This window comes from Aythya ferina, assembly GCF_964211825.1.
Source record: "Aythya ferina genome assembly, chromosome: 19".
Taxonomy (NCBI): domain Eukaryota; kingdom Metazoa; phylum Chordata; class Aves; order Anseriformes; family Anatidae; genus Aythya; species Aythya ferina.
The window spans coordinates 12267824-12286564 of record NC_140309.1 but is presented as its reverse complement, the minus strand read 5'-3'; the positions used below and the strand labels follow the sequence as shown (position 1 = coordinate 12286564).

General features: G+C 40.9%; 1 protein-coding gene across 2 annotated transcripts in view; it reads right to left on the bottom strand.

Moving 5' to 3' along the window:
- NLK (nemo like kinase) overlaps positions 1 to 18741 on the bottom strand; it is a 48903-nt gene that overhangs the window by 19462 nt on the left and 10700 nt on the right. For both annotated transcript variants that reach the window (XM_084493497.1, XM_084493496.1), the window contains exons 3-4: positions 6060 to 6189; positions 4350 to 4405 (exon numbers count right to left, since the gene is read on the bottom strand). In XM_084493497.1, coding sequence (XP_084349623.1) covers positions 4350 to 4405; positions 6060 to 6189 — 186 coding nt within the window. The remainder of the gene's footprint in view (positions 1 to 4349; positions 4406 to 6059; positions 6190 to 18741) is intronic.

The following is an 18741-nucleotide window of genomic DNA, read 5'->3' as shown; positions in this document are numbered from 1 at the left end:
AACACACACAGTATGCTGGCTATGAGGTGGTCACTGGAGCTGTAACACGCAGCTAAGCTGAACATCAGTACCAGATAAAAATTGCAACTGACAGCAGTAATTAGTTAAGTAGCTGTACAAAATTAGAACTACAAATGTACCAATTCGCTTCAGAATAATTACCAAGGCAAATGCACAGCCCAGAAAAACGTCACTTACTCTGACTGGGAGACTGCTGAGTTGGTAAGTTTTACACAGTGACAAGCAAATTTTAACAAAGAATAGAGTACTGTGATGCAATATTCTCGTAATGACTCAGATTCTTCTTCACTATGTCTCCGCATACTACAAAATTTAATTTTACAAATATTCTTTCCTGGGATGAGGCCAGCATTTTGTGAAAAAGTTCTGGGGTAGGTGGATTAGCAGGATGCCACCAGTGGAGGGGAGGTGTGTATCTGCAGGACACTAAGAAAGACTTGTAAAAAAAGAAATCCTCAAAGAAATATGCTTTCTTTTTTAAAAAACATTATTTCTAGCATATTTCAAGATTTTCTATAAAATGTGGACACAGGAATCACTCCTATTTTAGTAGGTTATAATTATTTTTACATTTGGATCATATCAAGCTTTGTTTCTGATGCCATCTCTGCTCTCTTCTAACTCTCTGCACACCTTACAGCCTCTTCGTAGAGAAAGTTCTGTAACATCTTCATTTCATATCAATGTCCAAATCACACCCCCACAAAAAGATCTGGTTCATTTAAAAAACTGCATAAGAAATATTAAAAGTTAATTAATCTAGTTACTACTGGCAGTGTGTTTGCTATGGAGTCACCTCTAATTATGCGAGGTAGAAATGGCAATCTGTGGCACATGTCAAAGACTACAGAGGAGCAATAGCACAAGGTTTTTGGAAGGATGTGGTTTTGGAGGCAGAAAAAGCACCCCCCGCCCCCACCAAATCAATCAATCAATCAATGAATTAAAAGGTCAGTTCTTAACACGAGGAAGAAAACACTAGAACTCTGTCTGAATCTTACTTCTGCGTAAGGTCAGGGCTTTAAGCTCTTGCCGATTTCCTGATACTGAGAAAATTCAGCCTTTCAACCTAATTCAGCCAGGGCACAATGAGAGGAGCATCATCTTCGTGTCCTTCCTCTGGACCCGCTCCAGCAGGTCCATGTCCTTCTTGTGCCGGGGGCCTGAGCTGGCCGCAGGCTCCAGGGGGGTGTCACAGAGCGGAGCAGAGGGGCACAATCCCCTCCCTGCCCTGCTGCCCACACTGCTGTTGGTGCAGCCCAGGGTACAGGTGGCTCACGCTGAGCTTCTCATCAACTTGCACTCCTGACTCCCTCTCCTCAGGGTTGTTATCAAGAATGTTAAATAGTGCCAGTCCCAGTTTACTACTATTACTAATAATTTATTCTACAAATATCTTTTAAACAGATTTAAAAAGATGCAACACCAAATATCGGTGCACACAGTGAAGAGTTCCTACTCAAAGTTAGCAGCTTAAAACCTTCTCTCAGATTGTCACTTAAGTTTTTTAAAAACCAAGTCATAATCCCTAAGATAGAAATTAAGATAAGTTATCAAGTACCTACAAAAGGTTTAAAATTAACAAGACAGAGGGGGGAAATATCAGTCTATTTTTACTGAGTCATTGACAGCCAGACACATCCTGCTAGCAGATTCTGCTTGAAAGATAACTGCTAACAATACCTGATATTCAACTTGAAAACCTCTCCGGTATTTTCCCATGAGTACACAATCTTCTCAATAGAAATAATTTCACATTGATGCATTCCAGGGAAAATCACTGTAATACCAGTACACTTAGATTCAGTAAGTTCCATGAGTAGTTCGTTCTCTTATTAAATGATAATTACACAGAGCAGACAGCTCTTGGTTGAACTAACAGCCTATTCTCTTTAAAAAAAAAACAAAAACAAAAACAAACAAACAAACAAAAACCAAACCAAACCAAACCAAACACAAGTCTGTAGTGTCAGCTGGTAATGCTGTACAGCTTTTCAAGCTGGCCTTTAGATATACTTTCACCGTAAGAAGGGACCTTGAACTAATGTCACCCTGCAGAGCCAGCTTCTAATCAATTAAATCCCTCCTGCAGAAGTCTGTCTGGTGCTCATGCATACTTCTGCCCAACTGAAGACAAAATTTTGGGCTTGGGGGATATGCTTGCACGTAGATAGAGCTGACTCCTAGAATTACATTCTCAGTTCCAAGCAATATTATCCAACTGGATACCGCAAATACTACAATAAAGGTATTACAACTTTACTGCTGAATAAGGTGAAATTTTAAACCCCTGCAAGAGCTGCTCTTGTTACAGAGCATAGAGCCATTTTGGTTGACGGTTCATTCAAGCAGACATTTGGACTCTTTCTGATGCAGTTTACTGGTATGACAACACATTTTTTTCATTACCTGTATAACGAATGTCAAGCTATTCTGTTCACAAATTTTTCATTAAGAATCTAAAAATCTAAGTCACAATTCTTCCTGATCCACCCAGAATATAAACTGTTGTGCTACCAGCTGCAAAATGGCAACCCGTAGCCTTCTACAGAATATACTAATCCTCTTAATCCTTGAAGCCCTTGTTCGATTTGCTTGTGTGGAACTTGCTGCAATGACATTTTAGAAAGCTACTCACCAAACAAGAAGGCAGCCCGTTCTAAGGATACTGGGAAAGACCAGGGAGCAGGAGCACACTGTACGTGGTATCCCAGCGGTGTTATCATCATCCCTTTCACTGGCCGGATGAACAGTATTTACTCCATAAGAAGTAAGGAAATAGTTCTGGCACCTCTTAACATGACCAATGGGAAGGAATTGCTCCACACCGTCTCTTTTACTAGCATTAAAATCTTTCCAAGTCAATATACAAGACTGACAAAAGTTACATCTTTTCAACTAATTCTAATATTCACTTTAACGGAAAAAGTTTTCTGTTGTGAAAGTGGAGCATCAAGGAACTAGTGGATCAAAAAAAAAAAAAAAAAAGTTTTCCAGGCCAGGTCCCCCAGATATGGACTCCAGTTACCTAACCTTCTTAATACGAATCTGAAGCAAGTCTGTATGCTACAGTAAGCAGAAGCACATACAATTAAAAATGTGCATAGAAATTGAAACACCTATACATTCATTTTTCTTGTGAATTTAACAATCCTAAGTGTACTTACTGCAATTACTGCAACAGAAAGGAGAAAGATGATTACAGAGCAAAGCTTTTTATAACCAATATTAGAGTCAGGAAATTCAACAAATAATAAAAAGAACACAGGCCCATAACATACTAGTTGGAATGACTTAAAAATCAGTTAACCGTGAAAGAAACTACCATTTCTGGTTTTATATACAAAACTTGGCAGTAGCTAAGCTTATCCCAGGGCAGACAACCCTTAGTATGATTCCTGATCTGTAGCTAGTGAAGGCTGCAGGGAAGAACAGAATCACTCCAATTTTAAATCAGTAATGATACATATATGTTCTAAATCAATCTCACAATACTTCAATATTCCTAGACACTTTCTGTACCACAACAATCTGTACATAATTCACTGCATTAATTTCTAGCGATGTAATAGGCTAATTACTAACACAATCTGCTCTGAGTCCCAGAACTTCTCTTCCACGAGCCAGTAAGAGCGCAATCCAGCTTAACGAATCACTTAACTCCTCAGGATTTTACAACGCAGAAATTCCCAGCCCCAAAACAGTTTACCCAAAGATTGAAAAAGGAAACAAAGCAAAGCAAAACATTCTCATGTCATGTCATGACGAACAAACAATCTAACTTTTAACATGGTTACCCACAGACAGCACATAACTTCGTACCAGTGACACATCCAACAGCACACACTCTGTGAGATCTGTCTTCTTAATCAAGATAGGAGCTGAACAAAGAAAGCCACAACCCAACTAATCTGCTGAAGCATCCCCAAAAAGTCATGATTTCAAAGCATGTGTGACAGCAGTGCTTTCTGAAAGCACCAGAAAGTATTTTAAGGTACTGATAGGAAGATAATTACTAGATATAGTTTTCAGATAAATATTTTGGAGGATTCACAATTGGCAGCAGCAGTATACGCTGGTAAATGTCACAATGCACTGCATTTACTGGCTCATATATATTGAGAGTTTCATGTTCCAGCGCTTCTCCAATGCTAACATTAATCAAGATTTCTTAAAAGTAGATTCCCTTCTTCTAACAGAGCTGTTCAGATACAGGCTCAAGGTTTTTGTACTTCCATTAGACAGGTTCCACCAGCTACTTGCAGTTTCTAAGCTAATGAAGATTACACCTACCTCAATTAGGAAGCTCTATTTTATATTTAGGATACATTTCTTCAAAATAGTCAATGTGTGGAGGCTGGAGTATGTCGAGGGCTGAGAGTACCTAGGAAACACCACACAAGATCAAGACCTACCCCAGTCAAACAAAAAAAAATCCCTTTCAAAAAGACAGTCAGACTGCACCTTTCTTTTAGAACACATTTTGTTACTCCACACCGACAGACCAATATTCTGTCTCAGTGGTGTGTGAGTTTCATAGCCCATCTAGTCAGACTTTTTGTTCTGTACATTCAGGTCTCTGTTTCCTTTCCTTCCCACCCTCCTCCTTTGTTTTTAATTTAAGAAAAAAAATCCAGCTGTTCTGGTATTAGTTTGTAAGCACAAGTTAATCTATCCACGATATTTTTTTAATCTCAAAAATATATAACCATAAAATATTGGAAAGAAGTAATTCTAACAGAGAAATGCAAAAGAAAAAGATACTACACTTTTTTGTCATTCATTTTCAACTATTCTTTGATACACTGCTTCCACGTAGGAATTAACAAAAAGCATGTTCACATACTGAATCAGAAGCTCAGACCTAAGTTCTCTGTGAAAGGCAAAAAGGCAGAAAAACAGCAGCACAAAATTTACATCCTCTCACAGGAAAAAAATACTACCTGCCTGTAGTCTTTTAGGTCGTGTCCTACGCATATCATTTGGGTGAAGTTCACAGACTTCAGTGGTTATCAAGCATGAATTTTGACTGCTTACACAGATGTTTTTATTCAATTTTAGTCCCCAGTAAAAACTCCCCCATAATAAAAATCCTGGTAAGAAGCAGTTGAAGATCCCAGTTCAAAAGAAGTCCTGTCCCAGAACATCTCCCAGGGACGGGCGATACCGTGGAGGAGGAACTCCTTGCAATCTGGCACTAGCTCACGAGCCAGTCCATCTCTTTTGCATCCCCACTAACAACACTTATCTGAATCCAGGGCTTAGTCATAAATAAAATCTTTCTTGGAATATGATACCCTCAGGTAAAAAAAAAAAATAAATAAAAAGAGCTATTTTGCGAAAGGAGGACAGGCAGTGAAATAAAGTTCTAAAACAGATTCCCACTTCCTGAACCAGCTCCAGCAGGAGACGGTGCTCCCAAGATGCTTGTTACTGCGCTCCAAAGGGAGAGGTTACCACATGCACAGTTGCAGCTGTGGAGCAGTTACTGAAAGTGCTTTTTTTATTCACTTCAGACACAACCATAAGGGAAATTCAAATCATTTTTAAATGGTTTAACTTAATCTAGCTGATTTAACCTAAAGAAGATTTAGGAGTGCTTGCACAGCCACTCTGCTGGAAGAACTAAGAGCACAATAAACTCTGACAAAGGGGAGAGGAAGATGGAGTGAGAAACAGCTTGGAAGCAAAAGCGTTTCCAGCTGGCATAGCTTTGTGCAGATCGAAATTTATCTAGAGCCTAAAATAAAATTAGGTTGAAGTGTATTGCCTATTTGTAACCATTTTGGAGGAAAAGTGCGAGTACCCCTAGATTCTCGACAATCGAGTTTTTAATTTTTTACAGTGTTTACAACAGTAGCATCTGAGTTTCCAGGAAATCTGGTGAATATAAAATTAAAGAACTTTTAAAGCATGTTAGATATTCTATAACTTAAAATAATATTAATAAAAAACCTTCAGCTACAGCTAGCTCCATTTTACAATTAGGCTTTATAATATACTTCAAAGTTACTTTGAAATATGTTAAAACTACTTACATTGTCATGCTTAAAAAAACACAACATCTTCAACTCCCGGAAGACCCTTTTACAAGAGACCAAATTTTGGAAGACGTTGGGCATCTTTTTGAGTGCAACTCTCTTTCCATCTCGTGGATCTGTTACTGACCTACAGAATAAAAGATTCAGAACATCACATACGACTGTTAGTCAACTTCTCTACATCACAAAAGAATATTTTAGAGTTCTTATCATTGTCAACTTAGGCAGTGAGTCAAAACAATGCAATATATATTGTAGAGGGGAAAAAAATATTAAGCAAGGGTGCTGTGCACCGTATTTTAGACTGTATAACATGTAGCATGATCATTCTTTGATTAGAGTACATATACACATACGCAGGCAAGCTTGGGTACTTCTAAGTGGCTCGACACACACCCATGGGTGCGTGTGCTGCCTGCCACTGGCATACACTGCAGCTGGAGATCAACAGCTCGAGCCGAGGGGCAGATGTGACCACAAACATCTTCATCTCCCAAGGCAAACCTTATTACGAGTAAACCATGTCTGAGCTACAGAGATTTGATTTTGTCGGGACTACTGCTTTCTTCTTCCTCCCAAAACAGGGTGAAAACTTTAATAACCCCTTTCAGACGGCACAATGGCAAGTATAAGGCTATTACTTGATCTATCCCTAAATCACTTTGCATCTGGAGATGCAACAGCACATGGACTCTTAAGTTTCCACAAGTGTAAGGTGGGCATGACACCTGTCTTTTTCCCAAAGAGCTTATGGGATGTAAGTATAGTAGTTCAGAAATTATAAGGTGCTTTGCACATGGCAAGTGTTTTAATTTAAACTAATTAGATACTGAAAATAGAATTTTATAATGAGAACCAAAGAACTAGAGCAAGGAGATTATGGTGCCTCAACTCCCTATCACTGTGTTTAAGGTGAGGTTGCATGAATCTCACTACAAAACAGGGTTTCTAGATCTTCAGTCATTCGGAACCTTTTATTTTTTCCTGCTTATTTTTACTGGGATGGCCAAAATAACCTTCTTCTCAGCACACTCCTCTAACCATGTAAGAATCTACATCCAGCCATGGATCCTGATGACCACGTTTGACCTTAAAAAGTTGCTGCTTTTTCTGTCATGTGAACCTCATGCAGATATCACAGAAAGCTCTCTCTTTTGTCCCAGGTCTCTGCTGTTTTAAGCACTTAAATACAAAATGAGAACTGGCTAAACAAAGAGGTCCTATCTCCAAGCAGCACCTCTGTCTTCAAAACACACACCAATAAAGTCCAAAACATCAGAAGCAGCCCCTGGCACCATCGTTTGGGAGTCAATGGGGAGCTATCCCAGCACACTCAGCTACACCACTTCCAGAACAGCCACTATTTATTTACACTTTAAATAGGCGAGAATAACTTGGGAAAATTGATGCCAGACTATTTCTATGTTGGGAAACACAAAGCTGAAAATAATCGGAAAAATTCTTTAAATTCACAGCCTGCTTCCTATGTTGTGCAGGAACTTTGCCTCTTGCCTCTGGCAAGAAAGGGAATGAAAACTGGAAAAGCTACAGAAAATCCACTGCTAACACAAGTCGGCACTCACCACTGGCCAGACTAAAAAAAAACCCTCCCTCACACTGTGTAGGAACCTCATCCACCGATTATGGTGAACCTGAGCGAGCCCACGTGCAAGGCCCAGTACTGTTCATCGGGTGTAGGGGACATTTCAGGCTGGGCTGTGGCTTTGGGATTACAGCAGAGGCAGGTTCTGAATGCCACCCAGCAGGGCTGCTGCAAAGCTCACAGCTTCACAGAGACTGATCCCAGCACGAGCTGAGAGCTCCCACTGCTCACAAGGTCAAGCACCACTGATCAGCTAATTACTGGGGGCCCCGCTTTCAGAGGCAGCCTTTCTGGCTCACCCCACCTTTCTAAAAGCTAATAAATAAATAAATAAATAAATAAATCCAAGCACCAATCCTCTAACCTGTATAAGAAAACTTAAAAGCTGATTCCTGGGCATTAAAGGGATATATTCTTGCTCCAATAAAAAAGGCGTAAAATTACATTAGGAAAGATCTGCACTGATTGTGCTACAAATGCTCCCAAACTGCTAATTTTTTCCTTTGGAGTTCCGACACCTGCTGAGTGCTGCACACACACAAGACGCTGCCATCAGGAGACCTGCAGGGCTAGGGAAGAAATTCCCGAGTGGATCACAAGGCTGAAAAGCTTCAGTATGACACAGAGACAGGAGCTGAGACCTTAGGCAATTTGAACATATCTTTTAATGTACCTGACAAATGACTGCTAATATTTGGGCAGTCCACAAGCACCTTCCTCAGCTGTGTTATATTCAACAGCACGGGTAAAGCTACAGTTCATCTGCTGTCCTGGCTATGAAAATTATCCAACTGAAAACTGTCACAGTAATACTTCGTAGTAGTTTTATACTGTGCTATATTATAGCATGCTAAGAACATACTCTGTAACTACTTTTGAATAAGGGAAAGAAAATGACAATGTGTGGTTTAGTTTCATTATTTTTCATTAGAAAACACAAGTATTCTAAAGCATAACTACAAAAAAAAAATCTGTAGATGAGCAGTGAACAAATCAGCTTCTCTAAAACAGTTTCAGTATAAGACAGAGGAAATCAATGCTTGCCAGATAAAACCCTTAGAAAGATACAAAAAAAGCAAATGTGCTAATAGAAGCTGAAATGGGCTGTGGGGAAGCCATCAGAAGTCACCGAGAAGTACTTTTGGAGGCTAACAACAACCAAAACACCTACTGACAAAAGGCACCGGGGACAACTCTGCACTGCTGGGCTGGCAGCGCTTGCATTACAGCAGTGTCGGCCGTCAGGTGCTCTGTTATCACTGATAGCCCGAAGGGCTTTCGGACAGAACGCACCGCGGACTGCATGCGCGGGGACAAAAAGCAGCCCCACTACGGCTCCACACGGAGGATTTTGGGCCACGTTCGGGTCTCACACTTGCAGCAGCACCAAGAAGAAGCCATGGAAATTACAGCAGGCGACAGAGCTGTTTCTGAAATGCAACCTGTCAGTAGGCAGGATGAAACCGATCTGCTGGGAGAGGAATAAATACCAAAGCAAGTTTCCACTTGCTTGCCAGCTCATTCCTAACTGAGCGAGGGGGAGCACTCATCTGTGCTGAGGCCACATCCTGCTCTGCCCGTGACCAGCACCTCACGGGCTGCACGCTCACCAGCAGCACAGCTCCGTGACCTCCAGGGGTTACTTTTACCAGCCTCCCTTTAACCACATTTCCTCTCAGAAACTTCCTATCTGCCTTCTTCCAGGCCCTGCGAGAACAAAGATTGTCCCAGCGTGCGACAAGAACGCGACAGCAGTGGCGCTGACCACCCATACACCGGGTTTCAAATCCGCGCTGTATCTTGGTCGTGTTTTAAGGTAAAACTCACCAAGTAGCGTTTGGTGTTATTCATGCAAAGACCAGCCATGCCTGTAGCTGGTAACACTATAACTCTAATGAAGTGGAATGGCAGCGCAGGAATTTCACAGCACGTTGCGTTTGTGCCCGCTGCACGCGGGGCAGCAGCTGCTGCCGCTCCACACGAGCAGCCCCAGCGCAGGAGACGAGTGCTGGGCGGCTCTCGGAGGAATGCTTCCAGGTCTCTGCTGCTGAGCTGGGCTGCTCCACTCCTGCAGCACGCGGCCGTCCCACCTCCAGCAGCTAACAAACCTCTGCTGCCAGCTAGCCACCGGCTCGGCCAGCTCCGTCAAAGCGCCTGTCCTCATGACCGGTGACTTTTCAAGCCAAACTTCACATATTGCAAAAATTGGTGCATGTGAATAGCCTTTTCCTAACGCACCTGTTGTAGGCTGTGATAAAGGACGGAGATAAACGGGGTTGCCGGTGCGTATGTATTTGAGGCTAGTTTCTTTTTTCTTTTAAATAACCCCCTTCTACAACCTAGTAATGATCACCTGCAGCACCCCACAGGAAAGCAGCTCCTCAGCCTCTTCCCCTCAGCTGCAGCCTGATGCCAGCTGCTCTCACCCCCTCACCCTGGCTTGGGAGCTCTGCGCCACTCACAGCAGCTGTACTTCAAGGGGCAGCACAAAACCAACAGCCGAAGTTATGGAGATCAGAAACGTCAGGACTGCATTCCAAAGAGGAAAAAATAAAGAAAGAAGCCTCTGAAAAACTGGTATTTACATCCAATAAAGATGCTGAAAATGTTGCTTTTTGCTTGTATACAGTACCTACTTCGGTACTAGTAAAATAATTATTTATAGCAATAAGCTATCAGGTCACGTATCCCCAAGAGGAACTAGAAAAGCATGAAAATCTCCTAGGAGCTAATTGAGAGAACAACTAGAAAGGCAGCTTTGCTTACTGCTGTTCTCAGAAGAACACATTTCAATTCCCTCCTCTGCTTTGTTAGGATATTACACCCTAGGTGAATCCAGCAGTGAAGTGAACAGCAGGCAGGGAACCTGTCCATCACTCCGCACACAGTCAATGGGGCGCTCCTGCAAGCTACTACTGACGTCTGCAAAGGCTCCTCTTATTAAGCATCAGCTGTGGCTGGGGATAAAGAGATGAGAGTCTAAGACTTAAACCCAAAATAACAAGAAGCGCTATATAGGCGTGGGGCAAAAACTGAAGTCATAAATATAATCTGGAGGGAAAAAAAGTCAAGGAAGATCTGGTTCAGCTTTCATCACGCCTTTGAGGATTCTGTCATTCCTGGTGATACTGTGAGAACACCCAGCTCTTTAGGAATTTTTTATTATACTGCACAAACCATGGCAAAAAAGCTCTATTAAACCGCGTCAAACATTTTGCTTTCAGAGCAGTTACAAGTCCTTCAGGGCATCTCCCGCTGGCTCTGGGCAGCAGCCCAGCTGCCCGGAGGAGCAGGCTCCTGGCCGTGCTCACACAGCTCTGACCACTGCCCCTGCTCCGCTTCACCGGCACGGCCGTGGAAGGACAGGAAGCTGCAAAAACTGTCAAACCACACATTTGGTAACGCTCAGAAAGGTTTCTTGCAAGATCAAGATGCTCTCCCTCTATTACCTTACCAGTTCGTTAGTACACAGGAGTGCTGTCCCAAGTGCAAACACTAATTTCCACTTCCACTAATTGGCTTTGTGATTCAGCCACTTAAAAATGGTGAGCAACCACAACTATTTGTTGTAGCGCTACCACCTACTGCTACAGGTAATACCAAGACTACTACAGCCAAAATATTACAGAAAATTATTTCTCTTTTCTTGTCTTCCCAATGTATTTGATACCATGCTGTTTTTCTGAGCAGCTTGCTTGCTCTGTAACATCAGTTTGATAAGTTCTGCCTTTTTATAAACATGACAGAAATTATCCCCCTGGCCAAAAAGGGGGAAGAGAAACACAAACACAAAAGGAGTAAAAAGATGAAGATACAGGTAAGCAATACAAAACTATTTGTCTTACTTTAGGAAACATCAAGGTATAATCCATGATCCCTTAAAATATTTCCCTTAGACAGGCAACCTGCCATATTTAGTATAATAAAACAACTGATTGCAATCATTGGCAAAAAAATCAATAGTTTTGCTGAGTTCAACAAAATAAGCTTTTATCAAGCATAGACTTTAAGGTTATAAAAGTTCTTAAAACAACACTAACTTTAAGCATTCACATAAACCAATACACAGCAGAACATGTCCACTTACACTGTAGCACAAAACCCCACAACAGTATTATTGTAATGTTGTTTACAATTGTCAGCTTTCGGTTCGTACTGTTCGTATCCACAGCCAAAGCTTCCAAAGCAGGGTTAGGTGCAGCACGAAACCAGGCCCTCAGCCATGATGCAACCTCGTGGACAGCACCAGGAACAGGGACTGCTCCTCCTGAGTTACAGCCCCGAGCTGCAGGGGCACTCTTCTCTCCATAAGAAACCTTTTTTTTGCTGATAAGTAATGCACACGTATATGTCTTACTATATTTACGAACTACATAAAAAGTAAAAATCTGACATAAAAGGTACTAAGAAAACAGACACTCCACACAAATTGTAGCTGCTGTTTACATTATAGGCTACTTGCTCCAGAAATAGTACAATTTCATTAGGAACAGAGCACAACCCAGAGCTCTACCTGCCAAAGCCAATGCTTATCGAACAGAATTCTTGCAGGCATTTGGCCTTTTCAATTACCCTTTGTAAGTCTTTAGCAACTCTCCGCCTTGTTGCTGGCAACTTTTCAAGGTACAGATTATGCCAACTGTAACTTTTCCTCTCCAAATCCAGGTCAACACATACGCACTGCTCCGTAGCTTCAACTGCTAGAAAAACAAGTCTGTGACTGCTGCATGGCAATTATTACGCAGCAACAAGATAATGAAAGAATGTTCTCAGAGGGCGTTGTGGGAAAATCGCTAATTGAGTTTGTTCTACGAGGGAAGCAAACCTTCCCTCATGTTTACAGGGAATGCCCACGAATTTATACCCGGACTTATCAGAAGGTGGCAGGGGGGCTTCATAGGATTACATTCCAAGTTCCCTTTACTAGTCAAAGAACATTTTTCCTCAGTTGCTCAACTCTTTTAATCATAAATACCTTCCCCAGAAAGCCTTACCCTAAAACATACAACAAACATGGTCCCACAAGCATTTCAGCTGCTCACCCAAGCACCTTTGATACAGCACTTTTAAGCAAATAATGCAACTTGCATTCAAGGGTTTGTGATACTTGGTACACTGCTTTTTGAGTACACAGCACTACAACAAATCCAGGATGCTACAAACAGTTTTATTTTAAACTATTGAGGTTAATAGGTAAAAGAGCTCTGCTTTAGTCTGCCTAATGCTTAGAGGCATCTTATACATTTACTATAACAAAAGCTCGCAAAATATATTTTAAAATGGAACAAACAAAAAAAAAGTACGTTAGATAAGCTCACAAAACCAAAAGATTCCCAAGACTAGTCAAATAGCAGGGAAAGGGTGTGTGGTTATCACATCACTTATCTGGGAAATGTTTCATCGGGTACATACAGTTTACATACAGGAATAGGCCATCAGATCCAGAATATCTGGTCCCTGTGCAGAATTATTGACAGATAATAAGCCCTACTAAAGCACTACAAAAACTGATCAGCAAAATTTAATGGACTGTTGGTTAGTGGAGAGGAGAGGCAGGGAAAGCATGTAGATAGTGTATGAAATCATTACAAATATAAAACATATACACATATATATTTATTAACAGATTTCTTATTTCAAGAATAAAAAGGAAATTACACTGGGTTAGTTAATTTCCAAACATATACTGAATTTTTAAGTAAAAGCAAAGTAGCTGCTTTACCAAGTCTTGTCTTATTCTCACCCGGGGGCCCGCCCTGGACATGAGCTGCCGCCCCAGCAATGCCTCCCCCTACCAGTTAACGGCAGGGTGAGCTGAGCTCTAGCTGAAAACAAACTTTCACTTCTGGATAACCAAAGCTCACTGATTTGAGGACTCTCCTTTCTAAATTTTACTTGAGTTTCTTCTTCCCCTGTGTGCCAAGTCCGAATTCAAAGCGGGTCGTAACCCACAGCACTGACGTTAATTCCTGTCCTGGCAGCGGGGTGACTTTGTCTTCCCTTGCAAGGAGAAGTGGGAGCGGTGGCTAACTGCATGCTGCCATCAGAAGACAGGTTTTGTTTTTGTTGGATTTTTCACAAGAGAAGCTGAGCATACACACTCACACAATTAGCATGGCATTATAATGTCTTTTACCCTCTGGCTGTACATACATTGTTTAAGAGATGCAAAAGCTGATAGATTCCAGTTTAAAGGAGATATTAATCATTTTAATTATTCTGTTTAAAGGGAAAGCCACACACAGATAAGTTAGGAGAAGGAGGAAAATATTACAGCAGTGCCATGTTGTTGTCTTCACTTTACTTTCACCACTACAGAAATAGGAACGGATGGAAATCAACAGATCGGACGGTTTTAACATCATCGGGAATGAAGAACCTGAGGTTAGGGAAGGACGAGGTACCTGAGTACGACTACCATCAGGAAAAGGAAGGGCTCTGACAAAAGGAGGATCCTGTACTCATGCAGTGGACAGAGATCAAAGTCTAGGGATAAATTAAGTAATTCCTTATTATCCTACTTGCAAGCTATATTAAATATCTGCTCATACTAAGCAGCTACTCAGGGCCCACAAGACGGGCACATGTAAGACACAAACACTGACACAAGTGTACCCTCATATTTTCACCAGCTGTTCATTGACTTAAAAAAAAGGTTTCCACAAAATCTGTTTATACTCCTGATGCACATCATTGCCTACAAAGAGCTCCTAGTAGCTGCAGCACAGAAGATTAACCCATTTCTAAAAGAGTTTGAAAGAGAACACCGAGTGAAAGTCACTGCTGATAGCAGCACATGGGCACGGAAAAAATAAAGAAAAGGCTTCATTGTTAAAAGACACATTATCAAAAAGAACAGCTGTTATTTTTGGAGATATTTAAGAAACTGATGTGCTGATAATGACTTTCAGGCCATCATTACTATGCAGCAGTCTCCAGTTGGCAATACTTCAAAGATGCTGAAATGAAATATTAATAGTGGGTAAAAAATCTTTATTTTAAGAGATATGATATGAAAGCAAACAGAAGACAACAGCTGGGAAGATACTACTGAGCAAAACTTTGCTTTTGCTTACACTTAACTTCGAGACACAGGCAACTGAGACCTGTCAGTGTAAGAGCAGTAAGGGACTATGTAGGCAGTGCAAACGACAGTCAGAGGCAAGAGATCTATCAGAGGATGCAACAGCATAGCCACCACTAGAAGACACAATACCTGTTGCCATCTCTTGGATGCATAATTGACTTCTCCAAAACGCACCTTTGCAACATAAAGCAGCAGCTTGCTTTGTTGTCAGTTGGCAATGGCACATGCTGCCCTTAAGCTTGCCTGAAATCTACAAACATATATTCTACCAGCCAAGTATTTTCCTGAAACTTACGCATGTAAAAATAAGTTTCACATTCAGGAATTTGCATCTGAATGCTGGTTTATTTGTGTTTTAAGAACACTGAACATAAGACAAATTCCTTAAGGTAATTTAAAAAGACAACACTAACACCTATATTAGTAATTACTACAGATGTGTACTTTCAGCATCTCCGTAAATTACCTCAAAGTGCAGAATACTGCAAGGTACCCCTCAGCCAGGTGTCCCAAAAAACCTGCACCTGAAGTTCTCCGAGCAGCCGGGTCTCCCCGGAACAGCCCCAGGACAGGCGGTCTGCTCTGCTCTGCTCTGCTGAGCTGGGGGGCTCATTCAGGGAGAGAAAAGACTGGATACGAGTTAACAGATTTCACAGATAACTTCAAGATGAGCCCAAAGAAAGCACCTAGATTTAACTCTCACCAGAAGGTATCTCATGTGAAAGGGTTAAGTAACTCGTTCTTCATATCACACTTCAAAGGTATGCTTTATTCCTGTCTTGCTCAGCTGCCAAATGCAGACCTCTCCAGAGCTCCTTTTTCAGCTGTAGATGTCCTAAAAAGCCTTTTAACGTTGCGCTCTAATCACGCCCTCGAGCATGTGCGCCATTATCACTTATTCTTTAAAAATCAGAGCTAAAAGCAAAACTGATTACTGCAAAAAATCCGTCTCCTTGAACAAAAATTGATTCAGAGTATCTTACTTAAAAGAAAAGGATAGAAAATTAAAGGGATACTGTTATGGTTAATATCTTTAAAAATGTTTAATTTGTCTTCCTTCATGGAAGCTTAAAATTGAAACTGCTTTTCAAATCAAATTTATTTCCCTGTTTACACGAAATTTTCTGGCTATGCTTGAGACCTTTTTATTTACTTCCCAACTGCCTACATGAACAATAGCTACAGTAACTACTGCACTACACAGGACATTCATTCTGGGGTTTTTTATTTTTATATGTTTTTTTTTTTCCAGTCAATATCATGGCTCTGTAAAGTCTGTGATGCTGACAAATAAACATGCCCAACAGACATAAATCCCCATGTATTTTTGTTCCTTTCTTTCCCCACAAACATACACCGTATCTACATGACCTACTACGTTGCTGTCCCAATTCACTGACCTCCATTCCCATTCCCACCAGCCAACTAAAGAAAATCCAAATGTCAAACCTTCTTCTCCATGTCCAACAAGCCTCTAGGCTTTGGCACAGTTCCTAGAACATTTTTGTACCTCCAGAGGAAAGTAGGTTAATAAAACCTCTGGTCATATCCCCTAGATAGATACCTAGCTTCCAGCACTAATCATCCACGGCGTCTCAGATCTCCCTACAAGCTTTCCCGTCTACCTCTCGTCCCCCCTGCCACCCTCTCCTGGGGGCTGGGGGGACCAAAACAACAAAAAAAGCAGCAATTAATTCCTCTTGCCTCATGACTCTAACGAGGCTCACGCGTAATCACGGAGAGCCACTGCCACACCTCCCTAGTTCAATACTTCACCTTCCCAGGTAAATCCCCCCCTATTGCAGCCATCCCAGTTTTTCAGTGCCACCACGTTTGGCTGTTTGCCAGCATAGGAAAAAATCAACAGAGTATTCAAACCCAAGTCTGCAACAAATATTTGAAATGCAGGAATTGGCTCCAGAATAAGCACCGTCCCGTGTTCTGTGCTACAACCCAGGGAAATAATTGTGTCTCTTGGTGTACTGAGCCTCCAGACTTGGACACATTCGTTGCATGAGGCTGACAGTGCCTTTTAATTTTTTGAAATACTGCTTTTTACGTTCACCCCCAAAATTCGGTAGGAATGAAGAACCATACACCAAGTGACCATACACCAAGGTTTTATCTGCAAGAGGCAAATCTTATTTACTGACCTTCCAAGTTTCAGCTTGTATCCTGCCCATTATCATAATCCAGAACATTCGTTATAAAAAATGCAAAATACTGCATTACAACACAGAGTACTTATTAGTTGCCACTCTCATTTCCATTCCTCTTGCCAGAAATTATTTTAGGCAACAATATTTGTTATCTATCTGCCTCGGATGGCAATAGACATTAGAATCATAGTCCTTAACATTAAAGTCTCACTTAAACGTGTGCGGCCCCATAATTGCCAACACCACCGTTTCACAATGGACCCAGTGAACACTGACCCAATTCTTCCTCTGCTGAATAAACCAAAATTAAGAGCAGAGAAACAAAATGAACTGTGCTGTCTGTTTTGTCAGGAACACTATCTGACAAAAGCTCTTTTAGTCCTACCTCTTTCACAGACAATACAGTTTCTTTCATAGTGGCAACTCTAACTGAAGATAATCCTTTATCTATTTTGACAGTAGTGGTAAAGAGCACAACTACATTAATGGCAGTTTCCTTGTCCCTTTGCACAAGGCAAGAGGACATCAGGTTTCTGAAGCTTCCTCTGCACATTTTATTCATGTAAAGTACTGAAAATTGCTCTGTTTTTTCTCTTCTCCCGTGTAAAGATTTCTATGTGACCGAAATTGCACAGCCATTCTTTGAATTACTGCAGGAGCAGAAGGGATGCGTCAAAACACAAGTGAAAAATGAACTTAGAGCCAGTACAACCCAAAAGCCTGAAAGATGCTCTAGGTTGTGGGTTATTTTTGGAACATGGAAAGTTTTCTTCTTTTTTTTTTTAAGTATATATTAATGAAGATTTAAGAAAGACCCACAGCATTGTAAATATATAAATATTACAAGAATACAAGGAAATTGCATTTCTTTCTCCTAAAAACAAAACAAAATGAACTAAAAAAAAAAAAAACACACAAAAACAATAAAATCCTGAATTGTTATAAACCAAATTAATTTATATCCTACACAGCAGCAATTTCAGTTTCACAACTTCATCTGAAGAAACACCAAAGACAGACCTGCAGGGCTCTTGTCTAACCTATTAGTTTCAAAGCCATATTGAGTTTTAAATGATTTCCCATGAACTGACCTGAAAATCCTAATACGTGTTTCTCTATTCTGAAAGAGTCAGAAGCCTTGTGATAACATAAATCCCCATCATGGCTGCAATTCCAGTCTTCTCAGGTCTCTAAGGTGGAATACAGACTCTTGGAAGAAAACATGAAGTTTCAAAGGGGAATTAAGTTAATGGCTCAAAAACAGTTTTGACCCAAAATTTAAAAAGCAGTTCAGTATGAAATAAACATTATTATAGAAGGATTCCTTTTACCAAGTCATATGAAGATGGCAAAATCTTCTTGGGAACAATTGTGGGAGTGGTAATATTATACAGATTTAACATTCAAATTACCAAATTTGTCAGTTCTTAAAATTTTAGGTGAGTCTTCAGATGAGTAAACAGTAGCATGAAAATGATAATGTGACAAACCCAAGACAGAGACAGAGAAAAAGCCACAAGTAGGTCAAGGCTGGTCCCGATTCTGTCAACATTCACCTACTTTTCAAATCCTTTAGAAAACAAAACAATCCAAACCTAAATTACCTAAGTCATCTTTACCTTCAGCAGGGGCAAAAGGAAAGTTGCCCTTCAGATTCTGGGCTCGCTATGCATGTCAGTGCCCCGCGGTCAAAAGTGGAATGGAAGACCTTAATCCTCACCTTCCAAATACAATCACTGTGCAAATACGAACCCCACTGGAAAAGCACTTTACTACCTTAACCCATTTTTAAGAGCTTAATAAATAAGTAAATAAAAGGTACTTTCCACT